This window comes from Salmo trutta, chromosome 14 (assembly GCF_901001165.1).
Source record: "Salmo trutta chromosome 14, fSalTru1.1, whole genome shotgun sequence".
Lineage (NCBI taxonomy): Eukaryota > Metazoa > Chordata > Actinopteri > Salmoniformes > Salmonidae > Salmo > Salmo trutta.
In genome coordinates, this window is record NC_042970.1 from 24937870 (window position 1) to 24961830 (window position 23961).

General features: G+C 42.9%; 1 protein-coding gene across 2 annotated transcripts in view; it reads right to left on the bottom strand.

Annotated features, from left to right (window-relative positions):
- Nucleotides 1–23961, bottom strand: part of LOC115207672 (receptor-type tyrosine-protein phosphatase gamma) — a 344554-nt gene that overhangs the window by 100582 nt on the left and 220011 nt on the right. For both annotated transcript variants that reach the window (XM_029774999.1, XM_029775000.1), the window contains exons 3-4: nucleotides 16791–16973; nucleotides 11925–12073 (exon numbers count right to left, since the gene is read on the bottom strand). In XM_029774999.1, coding sequence (XP_029630859.1) covers nucleotides 11925–12073; nucleotides 16791–16973 — 332 coding nt within the window. The remainder of the gene's footprint in view (nucleotides 1–11924; nucleotides 12074–16790; nucleotides 16974–23961) is intronic.

The window sequence follows — 23961 nt, forward strand, 5'->3', positions numbered from 1 at the left end:
AGAGTGGAAGAGAGAGTGGAAGAGAGAGTGGAAGAGAGAGGGAAGAGAGAGTGGAAGAGAGAGGGGAAGAGAGAGTGGAAGAGAGAGGGGAAGAGAGAGTGGAAGAGAGAGGGGAAGAGAGAGTGGAAGAGAGAGGGGAAGAGAGAGTGGAAGAGAGAGTGGAAGAGAGAGTGGAAGAGAGAGGGGAAGAGAGAGTGGAAGAGAGAGGGGAAGAGAGAGTGGAAGAGAGAGGGGAAGAGAGAGTGGAAGAGAGAGTGGAAGAGAGAGTGGAAGAGAGAGGGGAAGAGAGAGTGGAAGAGAGAGGGGTAGAGAGAGTGGAAGAGAGAGTGGAAGAGAGAGTGGAAGAGAGAGGGGAAGAGAGAGTGGAAGAGAGAGTGTTTGTGAATTGTCCCCTAGTTTTAAGTTGTTTAGATAGATAATGAGGCTGATAGAGACTGGGGAGTCTCCCATGGTCTGCAAATTACACCAATGTTAGGGGAGTGTGTGTGTGTGTGTGTGTGTGTGTGTATTGTCTCTGCAAATAGGACTGAAATATTAATGTGGACAATCTGGCTCATTAAGAAAGAGTTTGTGGCCTACTTGAGCTTGACAAAAACAAACACGCTCCTTCAAAGAGTGAAAACAGTAACTCGGAGTGCTACAAGATAAAAAGTCTAATCAAATATCTAATGAGCTTGATCGCTGACAGAGAGCTAATACATAAACCCCTGGTTTCAAAGCCATATAATAAAGTATACGAAAGAGATTGTGTTCCATATGTGTTTGGAGGCATATCTGCTCACATGTATCACATATATCATACACGTGTCCGTCCTAAGTCTTGTAATGTTCGGTCTGACAGCTAAAACACAGTAGCCTCGGTGTTCTTCCACTTTGAAGTGGATACTGAGAGGAATAGAGTTCCATCAGAGGGGAGGTGCAACAAGACTGGAAAGGGCTCTGTGATATCACCCCCTGGGACCATGGAAGATCTGAGGCTGAATCACAAGCCTTTGTGCTGGGAAGGAACCAATGACAGACATACAGGATGTGCTCCACTCTGTGTCCTAGTTGGGAGAGAGCACATCAAGGTGCTGTTTTGATGCTGTGATTCACACAACCAGAGCTCTCCATGGAGTTTAGTACCTGGCTGAGCACTCCATTGTCGGTTAAGACCAGGCTCTGCTTATTTCTCACAAATGATGTCCATCAAAAAGATCATTGTAGCATAGGCACCTGTGGCACCAAAGCTACCTCTAGTCTCCCTCACTACAATGGCTTTAAAAGCCAGGTATACAATACAGGACGAAAGTGCAATAGCTGGGATATTAAACATGTTTGGTGTGTTGAGCCCTTTGCAATTTATCTTAAAACCCCAAAATACATTACATGAGAAATGTTAGAATGTCAGTCCCTCCTTTTTCAATTTCGGGAGTATTGCTTTTTCATAAAATCTGGAAAATATTGCTTTTGAGAAAACAAAAGGCGGGAGCCTGTATCGGCAACGAGATTATTAAAAATGGTATCAAGCCAGCCCAGAACTGGGACAACATCTTTTTGCCCTCTAGGTAGCATTGGGCTTTTAAAGAATGGCTGTGTTTTTCGGTGTCATTGAGGACAGGCCAGGAAATATAACATTATGTTAGAAATTGCACGCCTCCCGATCCAGAGGGAGGCCAATCATAAATAAAATAGAGAAATACATTTAAAAAAGGAGCTTGGCATGGCAGTCATCAGTTATCTTTGAAGGTTTAATGGAATGTAGCTGCCAAGAAAGGGAACGACAGAGGGCGGGAGAGAGAGAGAGAGGGGGGAGACAGAGAGAGATGTAGAAATAGTGTGTGAGGGAGAGAGAGAGACAAAGAAGAGAAATAGAGAAGAAGAGGGACACAAAGAGAGAAAGTGTGAGAGGCCCAACATGACAATGCATAAGAATACCACTCCACAATATTTCCCCTCTCTGAATCCAACACAAAATAGACCAAACGTTGAAAATGATATTATGACTAATATTATGAATATTATGACCTCCTCTCAGAGTCCACTAAAACTGTATCTCTAAGCTGACTCTTCTTTTCCATCCTTTACCCTCTCAACAATAAATCAATTTGTTCTTTATTTCCTTTGTGGACGCTCTTTGAGCCAGATGATGTCGTCCCCACAATGACCGTACATACATACCCCAACCAGAAACCATGGATTACAGGCAGCATCCACACTGAGCTAAAGGCTAGAGCTGCCGCTTTCAAGGAGCGGGACTCTAACCCGGAAGCTTATAAGAAATCCCGCTATGCTCTCCGACGAACCATCAAACAGGTAAATCATCAATACAGAACTAAGATCGAGTTGTACTACCCCGGCTCTGATGCTCTTCGGATGTGGCAGGGCCTGCAAACCATTACAGACTGCAAACCCTTACAGACTGTCACTGGACAGCCAAGAGCTGCCCAGTGACACGAGCCAACTGAGTGAGCTAAACTAGTTCTATGCTTGCTTCAAGGCAAATAAAACTGAAACATGCATGATAGCACCAGCTGTTCCGGAAGACTGTGTGATCACGCTCTCCGCAGCCGATGTGAGTAAGACCTTTAGACAGGTCAACATTCACAAGGCCGCATGGCCAGACAGATTACCAGGACGTGTACTGCGAGCATGCGCTGAACAACTAGCAAGTGTCTTCACTGACATTTTCAACCTCTCCCTGTCCGAGTCTGTAATATCAACATGTTTTAAGCAGACCACCATAGTGCCTGTGCCCAAGAACACTAAAGTAACCTGCCTAAGTGATTACCGACCCGTAGCACTCACGTCTGTAGCCATGAAGTGCTTTGAAAGGCTGGTCATGTCTCACATCCACACTATCATCTCAGAAACTCTAGACCCACTCCAATTTGCATACCACCCCAACAGATCCACAGATGAGGCAGTCTCTATAGCACTCCACACTGCCCTTTCCCACCTGGAAGAAAGGAACACCTATGTGAGAATGCTATTCATTGACTACAGCTCAGCGTTCAACACCACAGTGCCCTCAAAGCGCATCAATAAGCTAAGGACCCTGGGACTAAACACCTCCCTCTGCAACTGGATCCTGGACTTCCTGACGGGCCGCCCCCAGGTGGTAAGGGTAGGTAATAACACATCCGCCATGCTGATCCTCAACACAGGGGCTCCTCAGGGGTGCGTGCTCAGCCCCTTCCTGTACTCCCTGTTCACTCATGACTGCACGGCCAGGCACGACTCCAACACCATCATTAAATTTGCTGATGACACAACAGCCTGATCACCGGCAACAATGAGACAGCCTATAGGGAAGAGGTCAGAGACCTGGCCGTGTGGTGCCGGGACAACAACCTCTCCCTCAATGTGATCAAGACAAAGGAGATGATTGTGGACTACAGGAAAAAGAGGACCGAGCACTCCCCCATTCTCATCGACGGGGCTGCAGTGGAACAGGTTGAGAACTTCAAGTTCCTTGGTGTCCACATCACCAACAAACTAACATGGTCCGAGCACACCATGTCAGTCATGAAGCGGGCAAGACAAAACCTATTCCCCCTCAGGAGACTGAAAAGATTTGGCATGGGTCCTGAGATCCTCAAAAGGTTCTACAGCTGCACCATCGAAAGAGCATCCTGACGGGTTGCATCACTGCCTGGTATGGCAACTGCTTGGCCTCTGACCGCAAGGCACTACAGAGGTTAGTGCGAACGGCCCAGTACATCCCTGGGGCTAAGCTTCCTGCCATCCAGGACCTCTATACCAGGCGGTGTCAGAGGAAGGCCCTGAAAATTGTCAAAGACTCCAGCCACCCTAGTCATAGACTGTTCTCTCTGCTACCACATGGAAAGCGGTACTGGAGCTCCAAGTCTAGGTCCAAGAGGCTTCTAAACAGCTTCTACCCCCAAGCCATAAGACTGATGAACATCTAGTGAAATGGCTACCTAGACTATTCACATTGCCCCCCCCCCCTTCTCCACACCACTGCCACTCTCTGTTGTCATCTATGCAGTCACTTTAATTAACTCTACCTACATGTACATACTACCTCAACTAACTGGTGCCCCCACACATTGACTGTGTACCCGGCACCCATATATATATTTTTTTACTGCTCCTCTTTAATAACTTGTTACTTTTATCTCTTATTCTTTTCTGTATTTAAAAAAAATTGCACTGTCGGTTAGGGGCTTGTAAGTAAGCAGTTCACTGTAAGGTCTACACCTGTTGTATTCGGCGCATGTGACTAATACAATTTTATTTTATTTGACATCTTGTTACGCTTCCTTCCTCTCCCTGACATGTTTTGATTGACATGCCACTCATTTCCTCTGACTGTACACTACACAGACAGCAGATTGAAACTTTAACTAGCCTGGCATAGACTTTGATCAATATTTGTTTGATTGTATCCCCTAAACCCACACATACAAACGCAAAGCTAAGTCATTAAATAGCCATGCACAGAACCATAGGCGTCTGTGTTGTCAAGACCTGGAAGTAACCTTAACAACAGAACGAGCATAACTAAAGCGTGGGCATTCTGGCAAGGTTATACCAACTGTGCTAAGTATCTACGGGCACCGAAAATAGAACCAACGCACCAATCATTATGCACAGATGTAGGATCATAATTTGACTAGTTTCTCACAGGAGGAAAATAATCCTGACAGCCTTGCAAATTTGACAGCCTTGCTGATACACTAGGCACACGGTGACAGGGAAATGGACCAGGTACAAATATGAAACTTGAAACTCATATATGAAACTCAAGTAAAAGTTAGACAAAACATAAGCTGAAAACTTTAAAAATTAAAGAGAATCAAATCAAATTTGATTGGTCACATACACATGGTTAGCAGATGTTAATGCAAGTAAAATGCTTGCGAAATGCTTGTGCTTCTAGTTCCAACAGTGCAGTAATATCTAACAAGTAATCTCACAATTCCCAACAACTACCTAATACAAACAAATCTAACAAGTAATCTAACAATTCCCCAACAACTACCTAATACACACAAATCTAAAGGGATGAATGAGAATATGTACATATAAGTATATGGATGAGCGATGGCCGAGCGGCATAGGCAAGGTGCAGTAGATGGTATAAAATACAATAAAATACAATGTAGACGTGATATGAGTAATGTAAGATATGTAAACATGATTAAAGTGGCATTATTTAAAGTGTCTGGTGATCAATTTATTAAAGTGTCCAGTGATTGGGTCTCAATGTAGGCAGCAGCCTCTCTGAGTTAGTGATGGCTGTTTAGCAGTCTGATGGCCTTGAGACAGAAGCTGTTTCTCAATCTCTCGGTCCCAGCTTTGATGGATCTGTACCGACCTCACCTTCTGGATGATAGCAGTGTGAACAGGCAGTGGCTCGGGTGGTTGATGTCCTTGATGATCTTTTTGGCCTTCCTGTGACATCGGGTGCTGTAGGTGTCATGGAGGGCAGGTCGTTTGCCCATCAATTGTGTTTGTGCAAATATCAACACACCAAGACACAAATGTACTGTACACAGTACTACCATACATACGGTAGACTTGAAAAAATACACAATGAATATCTATGCACAAGGTAATTTAGGTCAGGAATGCATTTTCTGTTTCATCCACTGCAAAAAGGTTGACGGAAATAAAATTCCATTCATCACCGACATCTATTATTTGTGATACAGTACCTTCAGAATCTGTGAGAGTGTGCACATCACCTACCTTGCCCCCCATCTTGTTCTGAGGCCCACAGGGGGGGAGAGGGGCAGGAGCATGGAGGAGAAGGAGGAGTAGGGGGCAAGGGTGGTGGAAGGAGGAGGAAGAGGCCAGGTTAAGGCATCAGAAGGCTTCAGTTCGGCTGGTGGCTAGCAGAAGTCGGCTAGGTGAACTGAACGAATGTGCTCGCATACTCCCTTAAAAGACATTCGCTTCAAAAACGAGAAAAAAGGGACAATAGTACAGTTTGTCCATTTTGAGACGCCTAAGCCAGTAAACACTTCCTCAAAATAGTAAAAATGTATCTAAGATAACTCAAGAACTCTGTCATTGATTTTGACGTTTTGCAGAGGAATTCTTAGTTGCGCAATTTTAAATCTAAATGAGATGTTTGGTGCAGTATTTCTAAATAAAAAAATGGTCACTTGTTGAATGACAACAAAGACTACTGAAGAATCCCTACTGTTGACCAATCACCGTCGAAGGGGCGTAGACTTTCGGCTAACGACTTCGGCTTGCCTCAATAAAGAAAATAGTGTGGCCGAACAACTGAACAAACAAAAACATAACAAAATGTCATCATAATATATGCTGAAACTGTTCCGAAGTGTTTCATCTGGGAAGCATGTGGACACATTTACGCTGGACAGAATGGAAAGACTGAGAGAGAGTGAAATCACTCCAGGGTGTCAAGAGGGCATGGAGAAATAGAGCTGGAACACTCTCCTCTCACCACCTTAGAACACGGGAGCAGATGTGTGATATTAAAGTGGGAAGACTTCCTCTGACACCGTAAACAGAGAGTTTCAGAGAGATGTCCCTGCAAGGAATGATACTGCAATAACCTGATTTGAGGTCATTCTGACATTATGCTAAACTGAGTTTGAGTTCTGTTGTGATGATATGTCATCCTTTCCATGATACACCAACTCATTCCTATTTATCCTGAAGATGACCCTGATGAAGTTAAGCTTCCTACAATAAAATAAATTCAGTCCATACTCCATGCATAATTCATTTATAAGTCATTGAAGCCAAATCTTTCCGGAATCCATTCAGAGACTGAGGGTGGGGATGTGATTGTTGTACAGTATGAGCAGGGTAACACACCGTGGGTGATGGATACAGATGGAGAGCTGTGCTTCATGCCTGCCTGGCTGTGCTTTGCATATTAAGCAGTGCTTTACAGTTAAAACAGCAGGTAGGAACGCAGCAGTCCCCCACTTAATCACAAGCTTATTAGAGAACAATTACTAAATGGCAAGGCTTGTAAACATAAATCATTCAAGAGGACTTTAAGAAATGAAAGTGGCATTTTGCAGCAAATCTCCTCTGTGTTGACAGCAGTGTCCTCATGAGTATTCATAGGAGAGGGCTCAGACCAACCAGGGTCTGTTAGTGACAGTCACCAAGGACATCTGGCCACAGCTACAGTACATGCTTTAGTCTGTCTCTCTGTTAGCACTAAGCAAACTACCATTACTGTTGATAAAGGCTTTTAGAGTATGTTATATATGACTAGCATGTTTAAAATCCTTCTTTCATTCTATTAACTTATTTCTTTCTTTTCCTGTCTTTTTCTCATTGACACCTGTCATACAACCCAACAGAAATGACATCACAGGAATGACCTCCCTTACGAGGTCAGAGCTTACATGCCTCTTACAGCCCAGATGATCTCTCATTCCATTGGATAGAGTGCTACTTATTAAAGGACCACAAAGAAAAACTGTGACTAGCAAGTGCTTCAGCCCCCCCCCTCCCACACACACACACACACACACACACACACACACACACACACACACACACACACACACACACACACACACACACACACACACACACACACACACACACACACACACACACACACATAGAGAGTGGTTAGATTTACTTAGGGAAAAAAGAGAGGGGGATAAGGAGGGGAAGTGGAAGAAGGCGTGATCACCACTAATGCGTATAATCAGCTACAAGTACTTATTTTAATAATATGTCAGGCTTTGTGTCAATGGGGTTGTTTTTCTCTGTTGCTGGGGGAGTGCCTATCTCCTTGCAATTGAGAGCCCTGTCTGCCTTAGTCTGAGGGTCCTCTTCTCTTCATACTCTTATCACCAGACAGACATCTCTGGTAATGTGTTGAGGAATCACTAGGGGGTTAGCATTTCGCTAATGTTCTAAATGGGCAGTTGCATCAAATAAAATATTGGGTTATACATAATGAAGATCAAAACAGATCATTTTAAATGGGCTAAGTATATAGGGTCACACTGATACAGATTAAAAAATGAAAGAAAAAACCCAAAGCTTGAGCCTTTGTCCATCAAACGCTATACATGATCTCATACTGGACAACAACAGTGGGGGAAACCACAGCCACTGAATTCAGGTCAGCTCAAGAGGGAGAAGCAGAGATTCAGCGCTAACCAATTTAACTAGACCCACATTTTAAAGTAATGGCTCTGCAAAACGACCCAGGGTTTAAGGTATTTTCCAAACTAAACCTTGTCATTGGCAATTTCCCTGCCACAGTACATCTAAATAAGATTGGGAGAGACCCACCTTGCCTCAGTGTATTGCATCCAGATTTAGTAACAAAGCCACTTTGTACCTGTGGATTAATATCCAATGTAGTGTCTCTCATTCGTCTGCCTTCCAAATAATTCAACAAAATCAATGCTGGCTGTCATGAAAAAACACTTTATATTAACACTGCTGTTTTCCTACCAGAAGAAAAGCCGAGATGGAGAGCTGCTCTCATCTGTCCTATAATACAGGTCAGCACAGCACCTGTGACATTAAAGAGGTCATGTGACATTAGATGATGGGAAGCCATAATCAATAGCACAGCAAGGCATGACGGCAATGGAGTACACACACACACACACACACACACACACACACACACACACACACACACACACACTGCCCTGCCCTGCCACTGGCATATTTAATTACCTCTTAGACACAATCGCCCTCCTTGACAGAATGTTAATTGTTAACTATCTCCACAGTGCGTTCCTCCTCCCTTACTCTCTCTCTCTCGTTCTACTGTGCCCTCAGCTCTATATCCTTCCCGTACCTTTCTCTTATACTCCCTCCCTCTCTCGCTTTCTCGGTACAGATAAGGACATGTGTAGGGGGAGTTGTCAGCACTCATTAGCATTCACCACAGTAACACTCTCAGACAACCAAGTCCAGGGCTGTAACCAGGGTTTGAGTTTTAGTGAGGTCCGGAAGGTCTCCCCAGAATCTTTTGGGAAAGTTGAAGCTGATTTACTGCTTTTCTATACAATAAAAAAAACGTTAAAACGCTATTTGGAGAAGAGCAAAAACAAGCAAAAATGACCCCAGCCATTATCACCTTGGCTGCTGTAGGTTCATTCACCTCAGTCATTCTACAAACACACCTCAGTCAATCTACAAAGCCTATTAGCTATTCAACTGTAATGTTTTACCCAGATATATGAGAACTGATTCACACTGACACATAGCATCAGTGACTGTTCAGTCAGTTGTAATGATGAACTGCATAAAATCATCAACTCTTTAATTATATCTCTTATCAAATGACATAACATTCACATGTGTATTCCTAGGCATAACTAATAATGCTCCGCACAAACAGACATGAATGGAGCACATAGATGATGATATTATGACATTCACATGAATTATTAGAATATTACTTACGATTCTGTATTAATATCAGTTTTGTAGTTGAAAAAACAGCGGGGAATGGATAAGGCGAACAACCACCGATATAAACAAACATGTATGACATTTTTAGAACTGTATTGTTTGCCTATAGGGAAGAGGCCACGTGGAGATGTTCATATTGAAAAATATATATTTTTAAGTTCCTAACTTGTTTGATTAGATTAGTGCAGTTTTTTCAGGGGACCCCACATGGGGCCCTGACCCCAAGTTTGGGAACCACTAAACTAACCTCTCTCTCTGCTTGCTTCCTCTCTCTGTCTCCTCTGCTTCCTCCTGCATACACTGCAGCCTGCCTCAGTCTCACCACTGAGCGCCACATCACTGTCTGCCTCAGTAGCCTACTCTCTGTAAAGCAAAGTTATTATGAGATCTTAGTAAACAATTTTTAGGCTCCGTTTAACGTTAGCCTATTACGTCATCCTTCTAGTTGGCTAAGTAATACTACCCAGAGCCCTTCAACGTTACTGCAATACTGCTGCGGGAGGGTTTTAAAATTGCCTTTTGTCCGGCATCTCGCACACTGTCAGCAGCATCTCTAGTTTTGCCTACTGTAGTTCTCTAGTGAAGCCGGCTGCGAGCTGGGGTAGTTTGTTTTACGTCTCAGGCCCTTGGTCTGTGCCACGAGAGGGCAGAGTTAGCTGTTTGAGAGAGTGGTGAATGTGCTACTAAAAAGTAAAATCCGGGAGGAAAATCAGGGGGATGCAGGCGAACATAATGAGCAAACCACTGTTCATGATTCCACTCGTTCGCAAAGAGGCAGGCACTGTTAGAACTCAGTCATCAAGAATATAAGCTTTCTGAACTTTGATCAATGCTGGGAGCATATTTAGATGTTCACCCATAATTGATTTTCTTTGTGTACAAAAAATATATTTGTATTATGTATTTATTTGTCAAATTAGAAAAAATTACCGATGTCAATCATATATCAATCATATTATGTAGTTACGGCCATGACCAAGTTGCACGAATAACCAGCCCAAACTACTCAAATCCAGTTCATCTTTCATGCTGGCCTATCGGCTAGAAAGAACATACAATGAATCATTCAAGAAATCATCAATATAACAGAAGAGGGAGTTCGGCCTTTTATTGATCAGTTTCGCAATGCGCAAAAGTGAATGTGTGAAACATGAGATGCAGCACGAATTTCCAAGGCCTTGTAAGCAGCACATCAACGTTATTGGAGGGACAACGAAAAAAAAACAACGAAAAAAACTGAACTGACAACATAAAATTGAAATACTTAAAATTAAGGTTATTACAGTAAATTAAAACGAAACATGAAAAAACTATTTAGTAAATTGAAATTAAATTAATGAACAAACCCGTTTGAAGTTGGTGAAGAGCAACTGCAGAAAACTGCGGTTGGCTGCAATAAAAACTTCATGACCTTTGATCACATAATTTTTGTAAAGTTCATGCAGTTGACATGTAGGTGCAAATCTGACATTGTTTCTCCCAATTATTCAACACACTGGCCCACTGACTTGACAAAAGTGATCCACCCTTACCTGGCCATTGAGATGAGCATGATGCAAGACTTTGCTCTCACACAGTCACACAGAGTATCTGTGCTTCAAGCTGCAACAATGAGGTAGCTATGGGACCAAAACAGAAGTTCAGCCTCACTCTTCAATGATTCTGGTTGTTTCCTTCATGCATTTACGTCATCTTGCGGAGTCTACCTTTAAACCTAACCTATGACCTGACCCATCACCTTGTGCATTAATGCCCCACAGTGTCAACAAGTGACATCCCAAAAAACACAAAAACTATACAACACATAGATGGCTCCTAGCCTCCCACCCATAGGCTAGTTTCTGTCCCTAGAACTAAACCTAAAACAGAAACTAAATACTAAATAGAAATGTTTTCATAAAACTTAAACTAAATAAAAACTAGCAAAGTGGATCTGAAAACTAACTGAAATTTAACTGAACATAAAAACTAGTATAAAAACAAATACTATAATAACCTTTCTTAAAACTGCTGACACCAGCCAAATTCACCAAATGTCAAATGATCTATATTAATCTGTTCGCCAAAGACAGTAAAGAGGCTGCTGAGGTTGTCGTTAATCAAAACATAATAATTACATTTTGCCATTCAAGGGAACAACAGCTGGGTAGCTGAGTTTAGAGATCACTTGAGATTTTTACTGGATCCTAAAGTTGTCTCTTAGCTGCAGTGTGCGGCGCTAGACCAGACGCCCATACTGATAAATCAGGCTTTAGGAGTGAGATCGACCATCACTGGCCATCCACTGATCAGACCCCAGGGCCCTGGCCTTCACATTTTTAGATTGATATGGGACCACCCTCTACTCTTCTCCATTCTGACAGGGGGCAGACTCCCACCCCCACTGGTCCTCATTCATACACTGGGTTTTCTAGAATTCTCTCCTCCAGATATTCCCATTCACTCTCCTTTCGCCAATATTTCCAAACCATTTTGTTTCCTGCATCCTTTAATCCCCTCTATCTCTCCAGACGACTCCCCCTCGCTCTCACCTCCACTGGGAACCTCCTGCCGTTGATGCTGTGTTCAGAGCCCTCAGATCCGTTGCTCTGGCCCCAGTGGAACTCCACCTTCTCAGCCTTAAAACGCCCGGGCAGGCCTGCACCACGAACAAAGTAGTCATCCTTCAGCATGATAGCCACTGAGAGAGACAGAGAGAGAAGAGAAGAGAGAGAAAAAGAGATATATATATATATATAGAGAGAGAGAGAGAGAGAGAGAGAGAGAGAGTTACATGAGGGTCAGGTAGGTGGCAGGTAGCCTAGCGGTTAAGAGCGTTGAGCCAGTAACCGGACATACACACAGTGTGGAACTTCTGTTTGGCCTACAAACAATATCAAATTACATTCATTCAAGGCACTTGGTATTGAGGTTCATCATCTATTTAGCTTCCCCAAGGGGATGCTGATGCATTTGCTGAATATAACATGTGGTGCTTTTATAACGTCTGTGCTGCCTGCCCTACAAGGCTGGGTCTCTAATTAAGGGCTAATTTGTCTGGTAAAAGCTATCTCCTCAGCCACTTCTAATTGCCTCTACAAATCTTTTGTTAGTTCACCCTACGCTTGTTGAAATAAAGTGGAAATTGACAGAGGGAAGCAATTTTTTTTATTCACAAATTTGACTGAATAGACCCACATTTAATTAACTAATACGACCTTAAATAAATGCTCCCATTGTCAAACCGATTTCTTACTGTGATTGAATTTCAGAATAGTTTCTACTCCTCCTTTCAGAGGAGATTTCTGTCCCATTTAGAAGAAGCACTCAAGTGAAATGAGTGGCCTGGTTGTCATCTCAACGTCTTCAGAAAAGTTTGAAACTTGAGGCATTTCAAACTAAATACACCAGGCCTGTTAAATTCCATTTACTTAGTTTGACATTTCTCAGGTCATAGACTCCTCTAAAGCCTTTGACCCTTAAACAATAGGCTGGTCTATCAAAGTTAATTTCCCCTCCTTGTGTAGTTTGTGTCCTCTGGGAGATACTGGAGATTTTAAGAGACGTGTCACTTGGTGCTTGTACAAGATTGTTGGCACTCCCACTGAAATTCTACCAGTCTGCATCCAAGAAGCTAAGGTTACACTGAGTAGTAGGATATCCTGTGGGAGCCTGGCCTTCCTGGCAAACCTCATACTACCATTGAGACTGCAATATGAGGGATTAACCACTCATAGTGTGCTAAATGGGTTTCTTAGCATCTACTGCATGGGACTCAAAGAAGAAAAAGGTGAAGTGGAGGGAGACTCTACCACAGTGGCTAACTTAAATACACTCCACTGTATTGCTGCTATGCTAAGTCTCACTCCTCTACTGTGGCTAGGCTGAGCTGTTGCGGTTTATGCTAACAGGCTAGCGGAAGGGATGGAACTGCAGCTTACATTAGTGTTCAGAGCACAGCAGGCAGAAAGAAAAACACATATCTTGCTCTCTTTTTCATCATTTGTTTTTGCCTTTTGTTGATTCAGAGTCCTAATCCAGCGTGTGAGGGGAAGGCAAGCCCTGGGAGTTTCATTAGCGATGGGAGCCAGTGTTTGGGCGCGCTAACAGGCAAGCCGGAATTAGACGCTAAGCCAGCGAGACCATGGACAGCAGTGTGTGAAAATCGGGGGCATATATGAAAATAAAGCCGTGATCAATGCAAATATTTCTTCAGGGCTCCAAGTCCTCATGAATTTCTTAAAAAGGATTATTTTATATGATTCTGGGAAAGTATTCTCCCTTCATCCAGCCGCCCTCCTTTCCCTCTCAAAAACCATGACACCGTTCTTCTGGCCGTGAGACATCTATAATGACTTCCTGCTTCAAGGTGACAGGGTCAGAGTTCAGCCAAGGCTACAGCTTTCACAGAAGCAGGAGCACTTTTAAAAGAAGCTGATTGAAGCATCCATTATTCAGAGACGCTTTAGGTGATTATGTCAATCAAATCAAATCACATTTTATTTGTCACATGCGCTGAATACAACAGGTATTACCATGAAATACTCAGCTGTCATTTATAAATAGTGGAGAATGTATAAATAATGCGTGGCACAACAAGAGGATGTTTGTCTTGTTAGGCGTGCATTATGGAGTACGCAGAGTCAAGAAGCTGTGCTCTATTTTGTTCTGCTACTGTTGTTTGTGTTAGAACTTCATTTGATTTGGTGGGCTGTGGCACCGCTACGCTAACCCACTATAATACCTGTGCTACACTGGTTTTCCCCGATCATGCCTGTAGAGGAGACAGCTCAGAAGTAGCCCTCGTCCTTTAACAAACCATGGCCTTGGGAAGAGATGGCTACGGACATCAGAGGTTCTGAGAAACACCATGCGATCAGGGACAGACATTTCTCATGCCGAGTGAGCGCTGAGGAGTCTCTCTCGTTCTCTCTCTCTGTGTCTCCTCTCTATCACTGAGTGATGCCAGGACAGGGACACTAATACACTTCTCAGGGGGGAAGCAGATATCCAGGCAGCCCATTCCCAGGGGAGAAGACGTACAGTCCCCCACCAGATGAACCTGACTCTCCTTCAGCCTCACAAAGACATGGCCTCCAATCTCAACAACAAGCCATTTACTCACCCCCCCACTAGTGAGGAATGTGGGCTATTGACTCACATACTCCCTATTAGAGGGAACTTGAAATTCCATCAGCGTTAGCCTTGATAGAAATATGGCAAAGCTTTATGGGCTATTCCCTCTATAAGATCTTCATTATTTGATAGAACACAATATATCACTCACTCACAGAGGGATTACAAGGTGTACAAGAAATATGTTTTTTTAAAAGCACATACAGACGTCCATTTAGGGTCTCCACTTGGGACAGATGGACCAGGGACAACACCAGTTCATACATGCCACATTATGTTCAGAGAGATTAATATAATAAAATATCTGACAATATAGAAATCACAGCAGTCACATTATTTTCCCCAGGTCTGCAGAGAGAGCCTTAATAGGACAGCTGGCCTTGTTGTGACTGCTGTCAATACGGATGCCAGCCACCTGTGGCCCCTGCTCCCACAAGCATTTTAACTCCATTTGTAGGCAGAAAGAGAGGACATCCATCTTTGTGACAGATAGAAATTGTGAAAAATACCTGTCTTAGACAGGGAAAATCCATGAAATGCGATAAATGCTGAATTGAGTTTTTTTCAGGTTTTCATCTGTACCAATGACAGATTCACTAATATGGAGGCATCACTTATGTGCAAATCCGCTCCTACCACAAATATTGTATTGGACTGCTGTGCATGTCGCTTTTAAACTACTTGAACGTACAGATGTGGGATCTTCATTTGACCTACAGTATATTGTCAGGATTTCTACGTTAAGTCCATAATGTTGCTTGGTCAGTGGTTAGGCTATTAGCTGGCCAAAAGTAGGCTACATGAAAAGTACAATACTGTTAGTATAAGTGTGTGTTAGAGTGGGTTTTCAGTTAATTTATGTAAATCACAAAGCTCATCTGTATTTCCTGCAGTGCAGGAACTTTCTCAGCAACATAAGAGTGATCAAATCAAGATCCTAAGATCTGTATGTATATAGTGTGATTTTTATGTACTCTAATGTTATACTAAAAATACAGTGCATTCGGAAAGTATTCAGACCCCTTCCCTTTATCCACATTTTGTTAAGATACAGGCTTATTTTAAAATTTATTAAATATTTTTTTCCTCATCAATCTACACACAATAACCCATAATGACAAGGCGAAAACAGGTTTTTAGAAATGTTTTCAAATGTATTAAAAATAAAAAACAGAAACACCTGAAAGAAGTTTGGAACCACCAAGAGGTGACCAAGAACCCGATGGTCACTCTGACGGAGCTCCAGAGTTCCTTTGTGGAAATGGGAGAATCTTCCAGAAGGACAACCATCTCTGCAGAACTCTACCAATCAGGCCTTTATGGTAGAGTAGCCAGACGGAAGTCACTCCTCAGTAAAAGGCACATGACAGCCCGTCTGGAGTTTGCCAAAAGGCACCTAAAGGACTCTCAGAATCTTGTCTTCTCTCATAAGAAACAAGATTCTCTGTCTTCGGCCTGAATGCCAAGCGTCACGTATGGAGGAAACCTGCCACCATCCCTATGGTGAAACATGGTGGTGGCAGCATCATGCTGTGGGAATGTTTTTCAGAGGCAGGGACAAGGAGACTTGTCAGGATTGAGGGAAAGATGAACTGAGCAAAGTACAGAGAGATCCTTGATGAAAACCGGCTCCAGAGCGCTCAGGACCTCATACTGGGGGGAAGGTTCACCTTCCAACAGGAAAACGACCCTAAGCACACAGCCAAGACAACGCAGGCTTCGGGACAAGTCTCTGAATGTCCTTGAGTGGCCCAGCCAGAGCCCGGACTTGAACCTGATCGAACATCTCTGGAGAGACCTGAAAATAGCTGTGCAGCAATGCTCCCCATCCAACCTGACAGAGCTTGAGAGGATCTGCAGAAAATAATGGGAGAAACTCCCCAAATACAGGTGTGTCAAGAATGTACCGGCATACCCAAGAAGACGAGGCTGTAATCGCTGCCAAAGTTAATTCAAAAAAATTAAAAATAAATACTGAGTAAATGGTCTGAATACTTATGTAAATGTGATATTTCAGTTTTTTACTTTTCATAAATTTGTAAAAAAATCTAAAACCCTGTTTTTGCTTTGTCATTATGGGGTATTGTGTGTAGATTGATGAGGGGAAAAAACGATTTAATATGTTTTAGAATAAGGCTGTAACGTAACAAAAAGTCAAGGGGTCTGAATACTTTACGAAAGCACTGTAGGTAGGTCATAATATGTTCAGACGTATCTATACTGTATCTACATAACCAAAAGAAGGAGAGGGGAAACAGACATTGGGGGACTGTGAATCTCACCTGTTTTGCCGGTGTTCTTCATTGAAGTCTTGTTGGAGGACTCTGTCTCAAATCCGTCCAAAGCTAGCTCCTGATACTCCATGGACACCTTGCTGTCCTGATCTGCGATGTTGATTGGGGATTGGTTCCTCTCTCTGCATTCTGGGTAGGCTGATGACCAGCCCTCCTCTGGCCCATACGTACCTGGATGAGAAGAAAGAATACGATATATATATTCCATACGATACAATGTGGTTTTGCCATCCAACCAGAGCTAACCATTTGGTCCGCTAATCAGCAGAGAAAGTGTAGCACACTGAAAATATTTCCATACACATTATGCAGAAAAGTGATCATTTCATGTTTTTGGTGGAATAATTCAGTCTTAGCACTCATTTTCCAAAAAGGAACCACCAGTAGATTCCCTCTGATGTTGAGCTGCAGTTAAACTTTCCTTGCAGGCACATATGCATAATGCAGGCACATATGTGGTATTTTTATCAGAATGTGAACAAAGCTACACCTCCTAACCCATGAGGAGGTAAGGGCAGTGTACTCAGAGATGAAACCCCACACTCTTAGATGAATGGCAAGTCCCAGTGTGAGACCAGACACCTCCATGTAGCACAGAGTCAAGACAGGGAGAGGAGCAGGGTGGAAATGTCACCAATCTCCTGCCACCTCCCTCAAATAAAGCAAACAGAGAGAAGGACGGAGAGGGTAAGAGAGAGAAAGAGAGAGAGATAGGACAGGGTCAATGCCATGGAAACAGTAGAGGATGGAGAATATAGATAGTCCCTCTCCTCTCCCTATACACTTATAAGCAGAGCAGGCATGGTGTCCTCAGTGTGGGGTCACAGTCTTCAATAACCACCCAACCATAAAACACCAGACCAGCCAAGTGAAGTCAAGTGATTCCTTAGTGTCCAGTGAAGGGGAATTTATTTGGTTGTGGATAACACACTAGAAAAACACATTCAACAAAGGCATACATATCCCAACAACATTTACAATACAATTCAACTGATTCAGTGTATACAACAGTACCCCACACCCATAAACATTCCACCTAATTGATTTTAAATTCAGAAGTACTTTAGATATTAGTAAGTGAATTATATTAATGTATATAATAATTGGAAGCATTAGTTAAATAGTGCTACAGTATCTGTCTCATGATGGGACATAGGAACAGAGGGTGTGGCTATCTCTTAACACAAACTCAGACTACAAGCCATGTCAAGTTTCATTTATTATACAAGGAACTGAGAAATCAATCATTTAACCTTGTACAATGATTACAACTGTACAACACGCTGTAAGCATTTGATATGAAAGGGACATACAGCATCTAATCCTAATCCTAATCTCCAATAGATATGCTTCATTATGTCCTAACCTCGAGATCTATTAACTTTCCCCTGCAGTATGTTCTCCTGTCCTCTTTCTACAGTGAAGGCTTTGGCTGCACTCTGTCTTAAGGATGGAATGAAGGGGCAGGGTTCACTCCTATTCACTCTGCCCACTCCTACTACCCCCTATGTCTGCAGCATGCACACTCGGGCTAAAGTGCACCCATAATTGAAAGCTACACTGGGCTACTGGGGTTCTAAAATGAATTTGTCTATGATTACTCATGCCCCACGCACGTCCGGAGCATTTGGTCATTTCTATTTCATTGAATTAGGAAGCATCCTCTTCTCCTGCCCCTTATCCTAGCCTTGGGGTATATTGATTGTAGAGATCTGGGTTTCGTATATGAGAGCGCAGGGTATGGATCCAGGCAGCCGCGGACTTGTAATTAATGCAGTGGAAAGCTGGTGTGAAGCCATTAGTCATTGTTTTAATGCAGCCAACGTGTGCAGAGAGCTGCTGCACTGAGAGGAGAGACAAGCGGACAAGTAAACAACCTTTACACTAAACAAACTAACAGAAATACATCTGGCCCATGCATAAGGCAATACAGATGCAGCCTATCTCAACATGTTGAATCTTCCATGTCCTATCTCAACAGACACCGCTCAAAAAAATAAAGGGAACACTTAAACAACACAATGTAACTCCAAGTCAATCACACTTCTGTGAAATCAAACTGTCCACTTAGGAAGCAACAGTGATTGACAATAAATTTCACATGCTGTTGTGCAAATGGAATAGACAACAGGTGGAAATTATAGGCAATTAGCAAGACACCCCCAATAAAGGAGTGGTTCTGCAGGTGGGGACCACAGACCACTTCTCAGTTCCTATGCTTCCTGGCTGATGTTTTGGTCACTTTTGAATGTTGGCGGTGCTTTCACTCTAGTGGTAGCATGAGATGGAGTCTACAACCCACACAAGTGGCTCAGGTAGTGCAGCTCTTCCAGGATGGCACATCAATGCGAGCTGTGGCAAGAAGGTTTGCTGTGTCTGTCAGCGTAGTGTCCAGAGCATGGAGTAGCTACCAGGAGACAGGCCAGTACATCAGGAGACGTGGAGGAGGCCGTAGGAGGGCAACAACCCAGCAGCAGGACCGCTACCTCCGCATTTGTGCAAGGAGGAGCAGGAGAAGCACTGCCAGAGCCCTGCAAAATGACCTCCAGCAGGCCACAAATGTGCATGTGTCTGCTCAAACGGTCAGAAACAGACTCCATGAGGGTGGTATGAGGGCCCGACGTCCACAGGTGGGGGTTGTGCTTACAGCCCAACACCGTGCAGGACGTTTGGCATTTGCCAGAGAACACCAAGATTGGCAAATTCACCACTGGCGCCCTGCGCTCTTCATAGATGAAAGCAGGTTCACACTGAGCACGTCACAGACGTGACAGAGTCTGGAGATGCCGTGGAGAACATTTTGATGCCTGCAACATCCTCCAGCATGACCGGTTTGGCGGTGGGTCAGTCATGGTGTGGGGTGGCATTTCTTTGGGGGGCCGCACAGCCATCCATGTGCTCGCCAAGGTAGCCTGACTGCCATTAGGTACCGAGATGAGATCCTCAGACCCCTTGTGAGGCCATATGCTGGTGCGGTTGGCCCTGGGTTCCTCCTAATGCAAGACAATGCTAGACCTCATGTGGCTGGAGTGTGTCAGCAGTTCCTACAAGAGGAAGGCATTGATGCTATGGACTGGCCCGCCCGTTCCCCAGACCTGAATCCAATTGAGCACATCTGGGACATCATGTCTCGCTCCATCCACCAACGCCACGTTGCACCACAGACTGTCTAGGAGTTGGCAGATGCTTTAGTCCAGGTCTGGGAGGAGATACCTCAGGAGACCGTCTGCCACCTCATCAGGAGCATGCCCAGGCATTGTAGGGAGGTCATACAGGCACATGGAGGCCACACACACTACTGAGCCTCATTTTGACTTGTTTTAAGGACAGTACATCAAAGTTGGATCAGCCTGTAGTGTGGTTTTCCACTTTAATTTTGAGTGTGACTCCAAATCCAGATCTCCATGGGTTGATAAATTGGATTTCCATTGATTATTTTTGTGTGATTTTGTTGTCAGCACATTCAACTATGTAAAGAAAAAAGTATTTAATAAGATTATTTCATTCATTCAGATCTAGGATGTGTTGTTTAAGTGTTCCCTTTATTTTTTTTGAGCAGTATATTTAATCTTTGTAGGCATATCTGAAAATGTTACTTAAAGGGATAATCAACCCCAATGCACAAATTCCTATGATTAACAGTGTTGAACAGTGTTTTATAACAGTAATATGAAAACATTATTTTTGCCGTTATAACAAAGTTGGTAGCAACTTGAAAATCGTTGTGGAAATATGTTGCAGGTCAACTCAACTACAAAACTCACAATGCAATGTTGTTTCTCTGGGCTGGCTGGCTAGGTAGCTAGTAAGCAAACATAGCTACACACAATAATACCAAAGTTTATATCAGCATGTGATGTAGCTAGCTAGCTGTAAAATCCCTAAACAACTATACCTTTCGAAGTATCTCACTGAGTTCAACTTGCAGTTCAACTCTGCCCAGAGCGAGTGCAGACCACTTTGCTATGGCAACAACAGCCCTTTCCCACATTTCCCACAGACACACAGGGCACATTGCGAGATGATACTTGAAAGAGAAACTGAGTTTAATAATTTTATACACTTTTTAGATTGATCACATCTATGCGAAATACAGTGCCTTCAGAAAGTATTCACACCCCTTGCCTTTTTCCAAATGCTTAACAAGTTGCATGGACTCACTCTGTGTGCAATAATAGTGTTTAACATGATTTTTGAATACCTACATCATCTCTGTACCCCACACAAACAATAATCTTTAAGGTCCCTCAGTCAAGCAGTGAATTTCAAACAGAGATTCAACTACAAAGACCAATGCCTTGCAAAGGACACCTATTGGCCGATGGGTAAAAATAAAAAAAGCAGACATTACACTCTGGATGGTGTATCAATACATCCAGTCACTACAAAAATACAGGTGTCCTTCCTAACTCAGTTGAAGAAGATGAAGGAAATCCCTCAGAGATTCCACCATGAGGTCAATGGTGACTTTAAAACAGTTACAGAGTTTAATGGCTGTGATAGGAGAAAACTGAGGATGGATCAACAACATTGTAGTTACTACACAATACTAATCTACAGTGCATTCGGAAAGTATTCAGACCCCTTCCCTTTTTCCACATTTTGTTACGTTACAGCCTTATTCTAAAATGTATTAAATGTCCTGATCAACCTACAAACAATACCCCATAATGACAAAGTGAAAAATGTTTTTTAGAAATTTAATTACATAAGTATTCAGACCCTTTGCTATGAGACTCGAAACTGAGCTCAGTTGCATCCTGTTTCCAATGATCATCCTTGAGATATTTCTACAACTTGATTGGAGTTGTAATAATTGTATCCATTTTAGAATAAGGCTGTAACATAACAAAATGTGGAAAAGTCAAGGGGTCTGAATACTTTCCGAATGCACTGTATACTTTGTCATGACGATATAAACGGATGGATGCGTTCTAGACAATTTATTGGCTGATTTGGCGATCTGGAGTGCAGGTAATTGTTTTAAAAGCGTTATTAAATGTGACAGTGTTTTATCCCCGTCTCCAGTGAGGAGAGGCATGTAGCTATGACGCGTTCCAACACGATTTCTTGATTTCACAGACAGAACACTTAGAAGTTAAATCATGAGGGAAATTATTATTTTACCCAGTGATAGAATATAGGCTTTCGTGAAATTGACAGGAGTTTCATGATTTTTATTTGGGGTTGGATTATCCCTTTAAAAGCATATTACACCCATCTAAATATCATAAGATAATGATGGAGCATAAGTGGAACATGAATTTATCTGAGCTCACACAGTAATGAGAAAATTAGACCCAGGACCAGGGCCAGTCAGTCAGTGTCCCCTGGTGCGATTGACCTTCCTCCTGAGACGAGCAAGCTTGAAGCACGCCACTAGGTGTCACATCAACGTTGCGTTCCCCTTTGACCTCTGCCTACCAGAGATCGATACTTAGAGATAATTAAACAATGGCCTTTTTAACCAAACAAACCGGTTTTCAATTACAGGAACAATCAACAAGCTTACAGGGTAAGGAAACCAATATGGAATTTTGTAATTTGGGTGAACAATCCCTTTAAAGCTGGAAACCATAGCGATGAAACTGCCACATCCGTTTGCAATATTACAACAACAAAGATGTTATTTCAAACAACAAACACAGATTTTTTCACTCGGAAATCATTGCACGCGTGATAAAACAGCAGAGTGTGTAATAATACTTTATTTTTGCATGATGCTGGATGCTAATTTCCTCAAAACAAAAACAATAACAGATACACCTGGTTGCAGCCAGTGACATGGTTTAGCCTATAACGGATCTAAGCTTTAAGCCTTCTCTTTTATGTTATAGATAAGGAATGGATTGCGAATCACCTAAAATGTACTGGGCTTGTGAGTATACCAAACATTAGGAACACATTTCTAATATTGAGTTGGCCCTCAGAACAGCCTCAATTCGTTGGGGCGTGGACTCTACAAGGTGTTCCACAGGGATGCTGGCCCATGTTGACTCCAATGCTTCCCACAGTTGTGTCAAGTTGGCTGGATGTCCTTTGTGTGGTGGACCATTCTTGATACACACGGGAAACTGTTGAGCATGAAAAACCCAGCAGCTTTGCAATTCTTGACACAAACCTACTACCATACCCCATTCAAAGGCACTTCAATCTTTTGTCTTGCCCAGTCACCCTCTGAATGACACACATACACAATCCATGTCTCAACTGTCTCCCCTTCATCTACACTGATTGAAGTGGATTTAACAGTGACATCAATAAGGGATCATAGCTTCCACCTGGATTCTCCTGGTCAGTATATGTCATAGAAAGAGCATGTGTTCTTAATGTTTTGTACACACAGCGTATGTATATCACATTCACAGAGTGGAGGGGTAATACATGCTTATCTCCCTGACAACAAAGAACATGGCAGAGATATCAGAAGAGAGAATCACAGACAATAATACATTCTGGTCAACAGGGAGAGGATTTGATATTTCTGATGTTTTATGCATTTTTCATGGCCAATTGTCTGTGATTCTCTTGAGAGCATGCACATTTTATTTCTGCAAATTATGAAGACTGTAAATACATCTTTATGTTGCTTTCACCCTCCAGGGACTAGAGACTTTTCAGTCAATTACGAGAGATTTCTTCAACAGCCTCAGCGTTCGCGACCTTGCTCATTTCATATTGAAAAAATGCCATATTCCAATTTGCTGCATAAACAAAACCATGATTGTGTGAGGCTGCTTAAAGAGCACAATTATAAAACGTTTGCCCAAAGACAGCATTGTTACCCAAAAGCAAACACACCTTAGGGGGAATTTGCCTTTGGAAAAAATATGCCATTCTCCAAGGAACAGAACAAAGCATGGCACCACTATTCTATTTCCCACCCGTTTTTCCAGCACCTATTTCAGGATGCTCTATGGTCCTCTCCTAAGGCCGTGATTCCATAAAGATTAGTGGGAAATTGCAGAAATCAATGCTGTGAGAGGTCTGCTGGTATTTCAGTGCCTTGCCAGGAGAGGCCCAATAGAGTCACTGAAGGTATTATATGTAATCTCCCAGTGCAGCCAGCGCGACAGAAGCCGCTCTCAAATCCTCCTCACCTGGAGGAAAATACACAGCCTACTGTACCCTCTCCAGCCACACCTATTACAATGGCCAC